The 15,630-nt window shown below is 38.7% G+C and overlaps 1 protein-coding gene across 3 annotated transcripts in view; it reads right to left on the minus strand.

Annotated features, from left to right (window-relative positions):
* Nucleotides 1-15,428, minus strand: part of LOC128544931 (sodium bicarbonate cotransporter 3-like) — a 50,667-nt gene extending 35,239 nt beyond the window's left edge. For all 3 annotated transcript variants that reach the window (XM_053515259.1, XM_053515254.1, XM_053515247.1), the window contains exons 1-5: nt 15,308-15,428; nt 9,472-9,553; nt 5,150-5,299; nt 2,172-2,307; nt 63-223 (exon numbers count right to left, since the gene is read on the minus strand). In XM_053515259.1, the coding sequence (XP_053371234.1) occupies nt 63-223; nt 2,172-2,307; nt 5,150-5,299; nt 9,472-9,553; nt 15,308-15,406 (628 nt within the window). In that variant the 5' untranslated portion in view covers nt 15,407-15,428. The remainder of the gene's footprint in view (nt 1-62; nt 224-2,171; nt 2,308-5,149; nt 5,300-9,471; nt 9,554-15,307) is intronic.
* Between the last annotated feature and the right edge of the window lie 202 nt (nt 15,429-15,630).

Below are 15,630 nucleotides of genomic sequence, written 5' to 3' on the forward strand. Positions count from 1 at the left end.
ATATCTTTACAAAGTATTTTGCAATAAAAAAACAACACACACACATATATACACACACACACCTGCAATGTCCTCAATGGAGTCGGCCTTCATGTCGAGCAGCACAGTGCCATTGAGGATGCAGCTGCGCAGCTCAAACAAACTGTGCAGAGACAACGTGGCTACATAAGGTTTACTCCACCGCTCTCCTCCATCCTCCACATCCTCCTCAAACTTCAGCCACCTACAGAGTAGAAGGCAAACAAAGGCAGAAAAAAAAAACCCAGGTGAAATCTAGCAAATATATAATATCCTAAAATGATTGTATATTATTACATCATGATTTATGACAATAGCTAGTTTTGCCAACATGCAACATGAAAAATAGGTGTTCAAGTCAAACTGGGACTTTTTCTCCTACATGAAGGCATAATACCTCATCACTGTGTTCTGTTATTTTGTGGTTTGGATTAAACATCCCTTGCATATTGGTCATAATATATACAATACACTCAAAAGACACTTTAATAGTAGTACATGTCTCTATTATACCTGCCCATCCATGCAATGATCATGTAGCAGTATAAGTATAAGTATGAGAACAAACAAACAAACAAAAGCATCTAGTAAGAAAACAGTAACATTCGATTGGTAGGAAATGACAGAGGAGAATGGTTAGGCTGAAAAAAACAAAATAGCCACTCTCGACACCCATGCTGAAAATTAATTCAAAGATGTCAAACTTTGGGGAAGATAGGCTACAACAGGAGATGATCACATCAGGTTCCATTCCTGTTAACTACGGATACAGTGGGTTACAGAACCTTTACAGAAACTAGGCAGTTGAAAGTTTGGAGAGAGACCTTTTCTTTAAACCTTCAAAACGCCATATCCAGACCTTGGGTAACTATTTATATGGCCTCAAATGGACGACCATGCTGTGTTCATGTCTTACTGTTTCTTTTAAGGGTAATTTTTCATACACTTTTTTAGTCTTAGTTTAAATTGAAAGGGAGTATGTGACAATATAAATGATGATAAAAGCATAAAAGCCTCTTTTACCCATCCCATTTGGACATACAGTATATAAACTCACACTCACATAGACACACACACACACACACACACACCTTAATGGAGGCTCTCAGTTCGGTCAAGGTCAGAATGAAAGCTTTAGATCATAAAGCCGTCCAGTGAGAAGTCTCTGTCCTGAATGGCATTTTAATTGTCATTAAATCTCCAATACATCACATTCAAACTAGCAGATGAGATGAGGGGTCATAAGTGGGGCAACTGTGCAGAACTGACTAAGTAGAACAAAAAATATGGTATGAAGCCTGGGGTCGAGATTGAATGATGGTACCATATTATACTCCTTTCTAACAAATTAACATGAATCTCAGAGATCTGAAATACAAGTCATGCATCATGCATTCTGACATGCCTGAATTTCCTTCTGTTTCACTCATTTGCACTCAAATGCAGTGTTTTATTAGATGAAATCTATTTATCTAGCCAAGACAAATGCAGGAAACACTGCCCAGTCTAAAAAGGGGGATATGGAAAGTGTCCCCAAGAAGGTGATGTTTTTTTTTTTTTCTCACATTGTGTCTGTGAGCACACACAGTTGAGACCCATGTGAATGTCCATGAATTATCAAAAGGTTAATTTTGCATAATAGCTGCCCTTTAATAAATGAATATCAGTGATTTTTTTTCTGATACCATACTAAAATTAGAATGAGGGTGATTATGATTTCATACATAAAAAAAATCATTTTAAACCATTATAGGTTCTAGATTTTTTTTTGTGTAAGACATTGCCAAATGCTTTACTTTTTCATTGCATTACTTGCTCGGAGTACCCGGAGGAAACCCACCATGCACAGGGAGAACATGCAAACTTCATGCACACAGAGACAGGGATCGAGCCTGGCCGGGAACCGAACCCGGACTCTGAAGGTGCAAGACGACAGTGCTCACCACTACACCACCGTGCCGCCTCATTGCATTACTTTTAATGTAAAATTCTCTAAAAAGTACAGTACAAATGAAAACCAAAGTAACAGCAGTATGTAAAAGTGAAACACAAATGTTAATATGTACTGTAATGTATCACCTACATTATAGCTGCTTTCAGAAGTCAAAGTCTTAAATTATTTTGTGTGTTTTAAAAAATGTATATTGTCAAACCTGGCAGTCTCTCTCCACTCCGTGTTGCCATGTCGAATGGAGAGTTCGTCCAGTTCAGTGAAGAGTTCATGAGGAATGTGCTCCGCATCACTGTCCTCAGTACCCAGAATACACTGGACACGCTGGGATGGGGTGTCTATAGGGGGAAGCAAAAAAACAAATGAGAGTGTATAATATATATATATATATATATATATATATATATATATATATATATATATATATATATATATATATATAGCGTATATATATAAATGTAAAACCCCCATCTAGGAATGTCTGTAGTCCAACGAGAGACCGTGAAGGCCAATGATAATACAATGACCATTGTATTTATTCCTATTTTTTTTACAACCACGGCAGCATTAACACAATGCAGGCAATTTGTGAATGCCTCAATTAGCCTAATCTGCATGTCTTTGAAACCCACCATGAACAGGGAAAACAAGCAAACTCCATGCGCACAAACATGAGGTGGCAATCAAACCCAGACTTTTGAGGTGCATTGTGTGTATATATGTACTGTATGTGTGTGTGTGTGTATATATATATATATATATATATATATATATATACTAGTCAAAAGTTTAGATCATGTAAAAAAAACGTTTTAAGCAGTTCCATTGTGGTGCTTAATGGGTTTTGCAAATGCACTTGAAAGTACTGTTGTTGTTGTTGTTGTTGTTGTTGTTGTTTAGGTATTTAATTGTATTTAATTCCATATTTGTTTTTTCATAGTTTTAAGATTTTAAAAAATAAATCAATAAACAAAAAAACACTACATTACAAGGTGTGTCCAAACCTTTGACTGGTTTTGACAAAAAAAAATTACTCACAGTATTAAAATACCACATATACAGTAGTGCTGAAAATGTCTGCAGTTGTTAGTTATTCCTATTTATTCAACAGAAATCTTGAAATCCTTAATCTGATTGGTCAGAAGCTGTTGTAATTAGTTCCCACCTGTAATTTAAATCACAATCATGGTCTAATACGTTTTTGCCTTTAGAGGTACTTGAGAGCTTGTGCATCCAACCCAATGCATAAACACATCTAATAATAAATACATTTTACATTTTAGAAACCTGAGAAAAACTTGCAATTGTTGTTTATGAAAACAAATGTTTAACTAAACCAAAAAGAAAAAGGAGAACTCTTTCCCGGTTGTTCCATAGTGGCAATGTTATTTTATAAAGTTAATTATCCAATTAATAAGATATTTTTCCATTCTGGTGAGATATCAGAAAACTCTGGTGTGTGTAACCTAAATGTCTTTACACACAAGAGAAGAATATACATCCCACACATCCCCCCCCCCCCACATCATTAATATTCTTCAAACCAGTAAACTCCTATTAGAATATTTCACATCAACAATAAATTTCTGTTCTGTGAAAAGCAGCATTTGTTGTTGTTTTATTGAGATGATAATGAGAAAAAACCATGAGAGGAACCAGACTCAACAGGGAACCCATCCTCATTTGAGTTATAACAGATAGCAGGAACTGATCTGCTGTCATACTGTGTGTTAGGCAGCTGGTGGTTCAGTATAACAGAAGATGTGTTTCAGTTAATAGGAGGTCCAGTTTTATTATCGGAGGCTCAGGTACAAAACTGTTTGTAGGAATTTACATCCTGAACTGTTGAGCAACAGCAGTTACAGAAGAGCTGTCTCCATCAGCCGAGTCCAAGACCATCTTCATGGTCAAGTGGGAGCATCCACAGTCACCACACGCATCCCAAGCAGACCACATGGGGCATCCATGTGACCTCCAACCAGAAACAGGGCACCAGGATGGGGCAGACAGGTCCAGAGGGCAGAGGGGGTCTGGATCCCCTGATGTACCCATGCGTAAGGACAACATGTGGGGACGAAGAGCCGAGGAACTTTCCTGACAATGGTGTGTTTATACCTACTCTTTCATACTGTATGAAACACAGCTGTGTTGGTTGGTTATTTGTGAGTTATTAGTCAGTCAGTATGAGAGTAGTCTATAATAATGAGCAATGTAAATGGCCAAACATGGTATTGGTGCTAAAAAGTGTGTTACCTACAGTAGGGTGAAAAAGTACATTTTCAGATATAACACCATTTAACACTTAATACTTCTTATTTCTCGATCCATACTTCTTTTTTTGTTAATATGCATACACATTTATATTTTATTAGATAAAAAGAGACACATTTGCTAAATACAATTTCATGCCCTTTTATGTCCGTAGTGTCCGTTACTTTTCTTTAATTAAATTCTTTTAACGGTCGTAACTGTCATTCAGATAACACTTGGCAGAATTAGATTTCACATGAAAAGACATCAACCTGAAAAAGTGTATTATTCAAAAATGCAAAATTGTTAAGATATTGCACCATGAATTTGACATGGTTACGGACACTACAGAGTTTTTTTTTTTTTTTTTTGCTTTTTAAGCTTTTACCAAAAAGATATTTATGCAACAATTTTTACAGGTCATATGTTTCTAAAAATGGCAATTTTTTGGGCAAAGATAATTCCTCTCTCTAAAATGGCTGAAAAAAAAAAAATCATGATCTGAAATACTATGCCAAGCCACAGCGTCATATGGAAACTGTTTCATTATTACTAAGAGGTTGGTTTCATTGGAATGGATTACTAAATCCAATTGGATTACTGAATCAGGGGAAGAAATGTTCTTTTCACAATAAGTTACAATGAAAAATAAATAATTTTTAATCCCTGGTCTGGCTTGTGGTCTAATTATAATACATAGCCTGCTCTAATTAGGCATCTCTTTTTATTTTTTATTTTTTTATATCTAAAATCGTGTATTATATATTTATTTTTAATATACAGACTCAACCACTGCATATGTAAGACTACTGTAAGCATGGACAGACTGTCATTTTTCGTCATTATCATCAAAGTCTTGTGTTTGCACATGAACATGAGACACTTGATCAGAAGACCAGAGGTTCGATAATCGTAAGGAATGTTGTTTACCTTGCGCGAGAGATTCTCCCTCCCCGGCGTCCTGCTCGGATTCTCTCTCTTTGGTTCTCCTGCGGTGGTGTCGGTGTCCTCGGTGTCGCCGCCTGTGTCTGTTCTCTTTCCCAAGAGGGACATGAACACCCACATACACAGCCCTGTGACCTTGAACAAGAGAGCGCAAGCAGGATTAACGGTATTAACTGTGATTCTGGCAGATGTTAGATGCCATTTCAAATTCTAACTAGGGTTTGGGCTCTGGAGGTGTGGAATCCTGATGCAGGGGGGGGAAAGCATCTATTCAGGACAAGTAATAAAAAAGAAATAGTTTGTAAATCATTCTAATCCCTTGCTTTTGGTTTCATTATAATATAGAGGCAGATAACCTCTGGATCTGAGAATCATGACACTTTCATGCAATCATTTATTCTTTATATTGACGGTTTGGGGTGCTGGAGATTGCACAAGTCCAGAAGACAGCATGCTTCCGTGCACCAAGACATATAAGCACACTTGAATCCCTTTTACATCCTCTAAATGCACAACCGTTTAGAGCTAAAGCTGAACTGACACGTGACACGTTTGACAGACAGATGGAAACTCCTCCTTGTCCTGATTGTTTGGATGTTGGTGGTCTATATAATGAATTATTTTTTTTCTCCTGTGAATCTGGGACATGACACAGACCAGAGACTGTCCTCTGAGACAGTGTTTCAGCCAAGCTGTCAGAATGTGAGGAATATCTTCATCAAGAAATACATAAAGTGTTCTGAATTAGATCAACACTGACCCCAACATAAAAACTATATGAAACATCATAAATATAATGTCATAGTCCAGGTGTTTCAGGCACAGCTGCAGCACTGTTGGAGGACAAACTGTACAGAGGTAAATCAATATGACAGCTGGGTTAACTTGATATTAGGGATTCGTTGCTTGCCTCACTAGATCACATTTCATCAGAGTGAAGGAGGGTGTAAATCCCTAACACATCCCCTTAGATCTTCTCTTCTTCTAAACGAAAGAGTATCCACAGCCTGATGTACTCTATAAAACAGGGTCACCTTTAAAGAAGAAGGTTGTAAAAGATGTACAGAATCTTTTGGTGGTTCCCGATGTTAGCCATATACTGTATAAGACGAGCATGGTTAAAATTCAAGCAGCACAAATCCGCAATGTCAACACAGCCTCAGTCAATTTCGACTTATATGAAAGCAATTTTTTTTCTTTGAATGGACGTATGCTGTGTTTCCAGCACGGAGCTGCTGCCAAAACACAGGAGGCTTCGGATTTCAAACTGTGCATCTGAGTTTTCAGTTATGTCAGGTAGAACAAAAGTTTTTATGACTTTTATAAAAGGTACATTATTTTTTTTTTACCACTACGGGAGTATGGGAATGACGATGCAAAAATGTAGAACTGTCAAAATGAGCATATTATTATTATTTTTTATAGGTCATAAAAAATAACTGAAAACAACAATAAAGCATGTGATCATGTGTATCTCTGCTATTTCTTTGGCTATGTGATGATTTTATTTTTATTTTATTTATTTTTTGCTCGGTCACATTAAAATTCAGTTTATCATATTGCCTATTTTGTGTTGATAAAGAAACAATATATCACTCTATACTGCACAATTCTATAAGAGTCCTATATATATATTTATTAAAAAAAATAAATAAATAAATAAAAAAGCAGCAAAACAAATAATGGCCTAAAGTGCTCTTAGGCTGAACTGGAAGAAGAACAAACGCGCAAAGATATTTGTTTATTATCAGCAAAGATGACATATCTAAGCTTTTGGCCAGCTGCCCTGTGTCACGCATGTCCCATACGTCCCCTTATGCACTGAACACATATTGCTCTATATATTAACTATCAATATATTAAATGATTTAGTGTTCTATTCTACTGGTAAATAAAAAAAAAAATTATATGGTTAATATCCCTTGTTGCCACACTAACTGATACTAACTAATAATTAACAGGAAAATATATATATATATTTATATTCAAAAATAGATTCACAATATACAAAATAATATATTGTATTAAAATATTACAATATATTAATTTGCTGCTTTTCATATATTAAGAAATATATTAAAACATGTTCAAATGTACTGTATATCTTAATGTATGTAATTTATATTCAAGAGATATACCTCATAATATATTTAAATTGATTAAATATATCTATTTCTTTATATTTTTTCACAACATACTCATATGTTAATGTAGCTCAAACAAAATGGACTTTATAGGCAGTAATCAGAGCACACAGACAAAGTGAAAGTGTGTGGATAAATATTAAACAACATAAAGTTTTAGTAATGTTTCAATAAAACAATTATAAGATATATACAGTACATATACACTGTATATATATATATGTATATAAAAGAACCAAAGTCATTAACATGTGAGTTATAAAGAGATGTGGAGACAGACAGACAGTTAGAAACATACCAGTTAGATGTGAGCGTTTGTAACATTTGTTCCAGCGGACATGAGCTACTTGTGTACGTTCGTCTAGATATGTGCTTTAGGAAGTCCTGCCATATAAGTAGTTCACAACGAGGAATTGTTTGATATTCATAGAGGCATGAATATAGAGTACTTACTTTCACATAACATCATAAATCCTTACAAAGACTGTTTAATATTGCTCTGTACACAAAGCATGCCACAGAGTTTTTGAGAGATGCTGGCATGGCTGTTAGTGCCAGATGGGCCAGTTTGAGCATTTCAGAACTTGCTGATAAGATAAGAGTCTGTTGAGTATGCAGAGAACTGGTGCAAAATATATATATATATATATATATATATATATATATATATATATATATATATATATATATATATATATATATAGTGATGAAATTTCTTTTGATAGAAGGTATAAAGTGAATTGACATTTACAGAAGACTCCAAGCACCGTACGGAGTTGAGACACTTAGCTGCAGTAAAACATTTAAATGGAACAAACATTATAATTATTACCTCACTCCAAACCATTTCCACATGTTGAGCCATTAAACATGTTCCTGGGAGGACGGCATTTCAAATGTGAAGCAGGAAGTCCGATCATGGCTAAGGGGTACTGAGAAAACCTTCTACCTTGATGGTATCCAAGCACTAGTGAGACGCTGGGCTGAGTGCATTATTGTAACGGGGGTTATATCAAAAAAATAAAGGGAATTTTTACTCTCATAACTGTGTTATGTTACTTTGCTCAGTCAAAAGTCCCGGTTTGACTTGAATGGTAATTGTATATTAATTTCTTTGTTAAATCTGACTGCAATGCGCAGTCTGGCTGAGAATGAGGTTGTGTTTCTTGTTGATGAATTCACAGCAGGTGATAGATTCATTTTCCTCAGCATGCAGAATCAGACAGCAGATTATGAGCCTTCTGGGATTGTGTTGCCACTGAGCAATGATAAATCAATGATAAAGTAATTAATGGATAATCTAACTATTTGTATTTTTCATTCATAATAAAATTTCTGATAGGTTCTAAAAAATAATTATTCTGCTTTTTAGCATTAGTTTTTGAAGGGAGTGTACACCAGAAAATGTTGTTGGTACATCAATTTAGGTCTACACAACTGGATTGAAGTTATCTCTGTTAGGGGTGTATAAATGAATGTGTGAGTACACAGATTTAAATAATGGATGGATGGATGAATTAATGAATTAATAAATGGATAGATAGATGGATGGATAGATGGATAGATGCATTAAGAGATGGATGGATAAGTACATGCTGACTAACCACATGGCTGGATGGATGGATGGATGGATGGATGGATGGATGGATGGATGGATGGATTAATAGATGTATGGATAGATGGATGGATGCATTAATAGATGGATGGATGAGTACATGTTGAGCTGACTAACCACATGGCTGGATGGATGGATATATGGATGGATGGATGGATGGATGGATTAATAGATGTATGGATAAGTACACGTTGAGCTGACTGACCACATGGCTGGATGGATGGATGGATGGATGGATGGATGGATGGATGGATAAGTATATGGTGGGCTGACTAACCACATGGATGGATGGATGGATGGATGGATGGATGGATGGATGGATGGATGGATGGATGGATGGATGCATTATTATATTTAATCCATAGGAATAACAGTTTTAGGTAGAACAAATTTAAGTAGTGAATACCTGAGAGAAATGATGGTTGGTTGGAGATGGATGGATGGATGGATGGATAATTATATTGTGTGCAGACTGGCTAAATGGACAAATGGATGATATATGTATTCTACATTGTTACATTTAATTATACACAAACTAGAGTACTTACTTTCTAATTCTTCAGTCTCAAAGTCTGCATGTAATGCTGATCTGGTCTTGCCGTAGTCAACAATAGCCTCTTCGCTGTGACTCTATCACACACACACATAGACAAACACATTAGCAACAGGATGTTAGATATGGGATTCTAGATAACATGTACTGTAGCAGGAACAGCCTTTTAGACCCAAACTGCAACATCTATGTGGTAATAACTACAGAGTTTTAACTGCTGTTAACTTCACTGTTTGAAAGACGAATACATATTTACATGCAAATGTTTACACACACACACACACACACACACACACACACAAACACAATAATAGAGAGCAACCTTAGTAATGGATTATGGAAAGGGTAAGGTAACTCAGAAAGTTTACATAACTGGAAGAGAATGGTTTCAAACTTTCTGGCTACGGGAAAATAAAATGTTACAGAATCTGTTGCTCTCTCTCTCTCTCTCTCTCTCTCTCTCTCTCTCTCTCTCTCTCTTACTCTCTCTCTCTCCATTTCTTGCATTTTAACCAGCCAAATGACATTCTGCATATCAGAAAACAACACAAAGCATATAATCATGCTTGAATCCAAAAACACAAACCACACAACTCCTACTCAGTCACAAAGTCCCATCACGGTCACTTTAATACACAAACACACTCACAGGCGTTTTCTCAGTGACGGGATCCAAAACACTGGGTCTAATTATTATGTAAAGCAGTATCACAAATGCCACAACCACCAGGCTCTCTGTGCTTGCTGACATTAATTACATCCTATTGCACATCACGTAGACACACATACCACCACCACCAGCATCAGATATAATCCTCCAGGATCAGACAGTACCATCAGTGAGCCAAGTTCTTCTATTAACCTCTCTAATATTCAAAAACGATGCCACAGGATGAGTAAAGTTCTTACAAGTTTTTAATGATCACATCAAGGTTAGGTCTCGATGCAGAGCAGCACAGCTCTTTGCTATGCCGTTGCCATATTTCAGGTTTTTTCCCCAGGAGCTAATGGTGACTCATGGTTAAACTGATTAGCCAATTAATTCACTGATTCAGTGAGGACTTACAGTTTCCATGTCTTTGGGGACTTAATTATTTGTCACGTGGGCCTTATAGCACAGCAAAATGATTTTCTCACATATTCCCATTATGAAGCTGAGATCAGAGCATAAGATCAGCCAGGGACAGCACTCCTGGAGTAGAATGGGTTAAGGGCCTTGCTTAAGGGCTTACAGAGGCAACAGTGGCAGCATGGCAATGCTGGGGCTTGGACCCTTAACCCTCCAATCAGTAACCCAGAGCCGTAACTGTTTGAGCCACCACTGAGCCAAATCAGGAGTTTGAATGTATAGGATTTCACAAGGGTGTGGAGGAACGCAAAGGAGACCAAATGCTGTAGTCATTAGTAAGATTAGCAATTTGAGCGAGTTCAGCTCCAGATTGCTGTGACTGCACAAGACAGGCAGCTGCTCAATCTTGCTTCTATATGCAGACTTGTCACCATCCTGAATGAGGCCAATGATTGTAGTGTCATCCGCCAATTACAGGAGCTTGACAGAGGGGTCTGTGGAGGTGTAGTCATTTGTGTAGAGGTAGAAGAGCAGTGGGATGAGAATACATCCCTGGGGGGCGCCAATGTTGATGGTTCGGCTGTTAGACATGAATTTCCCTAGTCTCACTAGCTGTTGCCTGTCTGTCAGAAAGCTGGTGATTCACTGACAGATAGAGCTAGGAACAGAAAGCTGGGTTAGTTTGGTGACTTATGGGTGTCATTATTGAAGCAGGAGCTTGTAAACGTGCTCATGTGTTTGTGGGTGTCATTATTGGAGCAGAAGCTTGTAGGTGTCATGATAGAAGTAGGAGCTGGTGTATGACAGGAAGAAAGCAGAGGCTTGTGGGTGTAACAACAGGAACAGGAGCTTGTAGGGTTTAATGGTGTTAGGAAAGGAGAATGAGCTTGTGGGTTTAAGGACAGAACAAGAAAACCAAACCCCCTTAAAAAGATCAGGACCTTGCAGTTCCCAAAATAAACTAAACAGTGTTTTAAAGGGGGGAAACTTTTGATTTAAATAAATTGTATGTATCCTGATTAGGTTAGGTTTAAATAGTTGTACATGACAATATATATAGTTTAAAAGAACTCTGTATTTAGGGTTGCGGAAACCTGGAGCAAATCCCAGTTGACTTAGGGCACGAGGATTGGGTACAATCCATCGCAGGGCACACACACATACACACACTTGTTTACACACTATGGGCAATTTGGGAACGCCAATTAGCCTAACCTGCATATCTTTGGGCTGGTGGAGGAAACCGGAATACCCGGAGGAAACCCAGCAAGCACATGGAGAACATGCAAACTCCATGAACACAGAGACGGGGATCGAGGCTGGCTGGGAATTGAACCCGAACCCTGGAGGTGCAAGGCGACAGTGCTAAGCACTACACCTGTTACAGACTTTATAGCTTTAATTTACTTTAATGCTATTTATACTAGTCCGGGGGGTAAAAAAAACTAAAGAAATAAATAATTTGTGATCTTTGGAAGAGTAAAAGTGTGTCATTGATTACTTTATTGTGTGTCACTTGAGGACAAGCATAAGGCTAATCACACTGGGTCACCAGAGGCTGTTGGTTATTAATAGCAGTTTAGAAGATGGCAACAACCAGTGATGATCAGTATCCTATGTCAACATAACAATGGAATGGCCTGAGTACAATCCACAAAGGACAAAGTTGCTCTGGGACTCTTATAGAACAGACAGAATTTATATCAACACATAAAGCAAATTCTCTCTCTCTCTGTCTCTCTCTCTCTCATAATAAACACTTAAAGTTCATGTCCCTCGGCCACTCCAGGCACTGGTTTCCTCAGAGTATCTAAAGTGGCCGTCTGTATGTTTATGTTTAGCTCTCTCTCGAGGGTCTTACGCTAACTTGTTGGCTAGTACATAGCGCTACCATAGTTGCAATCATGAGGACAAAGAACGTAGTGGTTAGCTTTCAGCAGTGAGTGTTTAGTGTTCAGTGTAGGCTCGGGCTGAAGATAAAGCTGCGAAAGAGCTGTGACGCAACAGATGCACCATGGTGCTCACAACCAAAACACACCACAGGTGGCTGGAAATAGCATGTGTGTGTGTGTGTGTGTGTGTGAGAGAGAGAGAGAGAGAGAGAGAGAGAGAGAGAGAGAGAGAGAGAGAGAGAGAATAAAGATAACAGCTGATAGTAAGGTCACCCCTGAATGGTAAAAGACTCTCACACACCCACACACACACCCTCTTCCCATGAAATACACAGATAGGAATTGGCCCAACATAGTGGAACATTTCATAGCCACCTCTCTCTCTCTCTCTCTCTCTCTCTCTCTTTAAGTGTTTTTTGTCTATAATAGTCCTGTATGTCATGTTGTGAGATATCACCGGTCTGCGAGGTGTGACATGAGGCACAGGATAAGCCGTCCCCTACCCCCGACTCACACTCAACAGTACATTTGTAGCTGTGCCAAAAAACTCTGGCACTGAGTAATACACATCCTTTGGAAGAGTACACATAAGCGCGCACACACACACACACACACACAAACAGGCTCTTTTTTTTCTACTTCTTCTGCTTTTTTTAGCAAAAAGGTCCAGTTTATACTGGACCTTTATTCCCTTGTCATATATAATCCTAGCTCCAGTTTTGGCAGCAGTGGTGTATCTACATCTAAGCACTACTCATCTTTCAAAGTACAGTCATCCATCAAAATCCACGGGGCGGGGAGGGGGGGGGGCGTTTGGACGGGGGGCTGAGATGGGGGTTCTTCCCAGGACCCCAAACAAAGTGCACCCCCCTCTCCACCCCTCTTCACCTCGGATGCAAAAGCATGCAGACGCTCATGTCCCTTATATATAAGCAAATTTTTACTTTTATACTTCAAAGCATCTACCTATCATCTATGCTATCTAGCATAACATAATGTTAATTAAGCAATATCAGATGAGAGGGAGTGCTGTTGTGATGAACATTAATATGGCCGTGATTCGGTTGTAATCCCAAGGTCGCAGCCCGACTACTGAGATATCACAGCTGTGCTGATATTCAGCACAACAGCATGGCCTCGAGTGTGATATTGCTTTTATACAACAGTTCCATAATATTAATTATCAACCGATTGATTTTTATTTAACCACTTATTTTGCTGAAATTCACAGGGTTGAATTTCAAATAGCATTCAATGGAAAGCTAGCGCACTATGTACTGTAAGGTGTACAATCCCTTGTTCCATACACCAAGTAGTGCTCTTGATCAGGGGTTAGAGAGTGATTTGGGATTCAATCCCTTTTCTGCTGAAAGACTGGCTTCCATGACTGGCTATGAATGTGAGTTTTGGCAGACAGTTGCCTCCTCAATGTCTCTCCTCAATACTGCAGACCATACAGACCAACTTTAACCCACAGTCAGTGTAATTACAGATTGGTAGGACACCTGAGATGCAGAGAGATATTATCATCACTCATGGAGTGCCCAATCAGATTACTCAGTCAGAACCAAAAGTTGAGATTATACGATTATTGAATTCTTATTTCTGATTGGTGAGAAGGTTGTTGATAGACTTTCAGCTGCTCCCGTCAAGGGGTCGTCACAGCGGACCATCCAATCCCCACACAACTTGGCACAAGTTTGGTTTCAGCCAAATGCCCTTCCTGGCACAACACTCCCAATTCATCCGGGCTTGGGACTGGCACTGCATCCAGTGGCTGGGGTTTGGGCAGTGGGTGGGAATCGAACACTGGCCTTATATAATGGCAGGCAAGAAACCCACCACAGACCTACCATTGCCCTTGTGATTGGGCAGAAGCTAGTGATTAATTTTCTACAATAGCAGCTCTTACAATAGTACAATTTTATTAATGTACTTGCTCCAAAACACAGCTGAAACAAACTAATATTGACAATGCACCAAGGATGGGGTAAGTGGTTTTGCAATGTTTATCTTTTTCAGAGTTTGTACTTGTACATAATATGTTACACAGAAACACACAATTAAGATAATCAATACACAGTGGGGAGTTCAACAGGTGTAACCTGCGACATTGCCCGGATTTGATCTTACAACCTTCGGAAACATCTCACTGTCCACCGTTTCAAAGCAACAGAAGCGTATGTGAGGTCAGAGCGAGGCAAAAGACTGGAATCACAACACTGAATGAACTGCAACGTGAACTTTACAATCTGAGAGTTCACGTTTCAATATCAGGAATAGAACATTTTCCTTACGGCGCTACGGAGGGACTGATGCCAGATCTTCTGTGATTCATCCTTCTGTTTGACAGATGAAGAGGGGGGGGGGGGGGGAGAAGCTGGATTTTTTTTTTCAACACACAGTTGTCCTACATATGCATGCTTGAGAAAAAGCATGGCTGCTTATAGAAAAGCACAGCATTTCCATACACACTTGTTCTGTCCCACTTTCTCCAGAAGACATGTCACTGCTTCTGCTTTCTATCTGAATGCTCCAGAGCTCCTAATCTCTCTCTCTCTCTCTCTCTCTCTCTCTCATTTTTAACCAATAACATTGCAAGGACACGTGCGAGGTCTTCTCACACACACACACACACACACACACACACATACACACAGTATTCACAGGTGTAAATGCACTGAGCAAAAGGACTCATTCAAAATTACTGAACGTACCTTAAAATACACCCTGTGTAAGTACCCCCATACACACACACACACACACACACACACACACTCACACACACCATAGTATGCACAATCAATCTGGAGGTTATGCAGAAAATAAAATTCTCACATATATTAATACACACACACACACATTCCTACCCTAAGCATGTGATCTCCTTCTTCATATGTCCCGTCCATATCCACAAAAACACCTCCTGTCCCATGTCCATGTCTACCTGTCGTGTCTTCTGTGTCCATGACCTTCTCGTCTTATGTGTGTGAAGGAACAGAACAAGCGAGAGAGAATCAGTGTTTGTGTGTGTGTGTGTGTGTGTGTGTGTAAGAGAGAGAGAGAGATGGAGGGGTGATGGGAGCAACAGATCGGAAAACAGTGTGAGTGTGTGAGACAGAGCAGCGAGTCTCTGTGGGACTGTGGAACATCTCTCGGTGTCTGTGTTTATACGCTCACATTCCCTCCATCT

The sequence above is a fragment of the Clarias gariepinus genome, chromosome 2 (assembly GCF_024256425.1).
Source record: "Clarias gariepinus isolate MV-2021 ecotype Netherlands chromosome 2, CGAR_prim_01v2, whole genome shotgun sequence".
Classification (NCBI taxonomy): Eukaryota; Metazoa; Chordata; class Actinopteri; order Siluriformes; family Clariidae; genus Clarias; species Clarias gariepinus.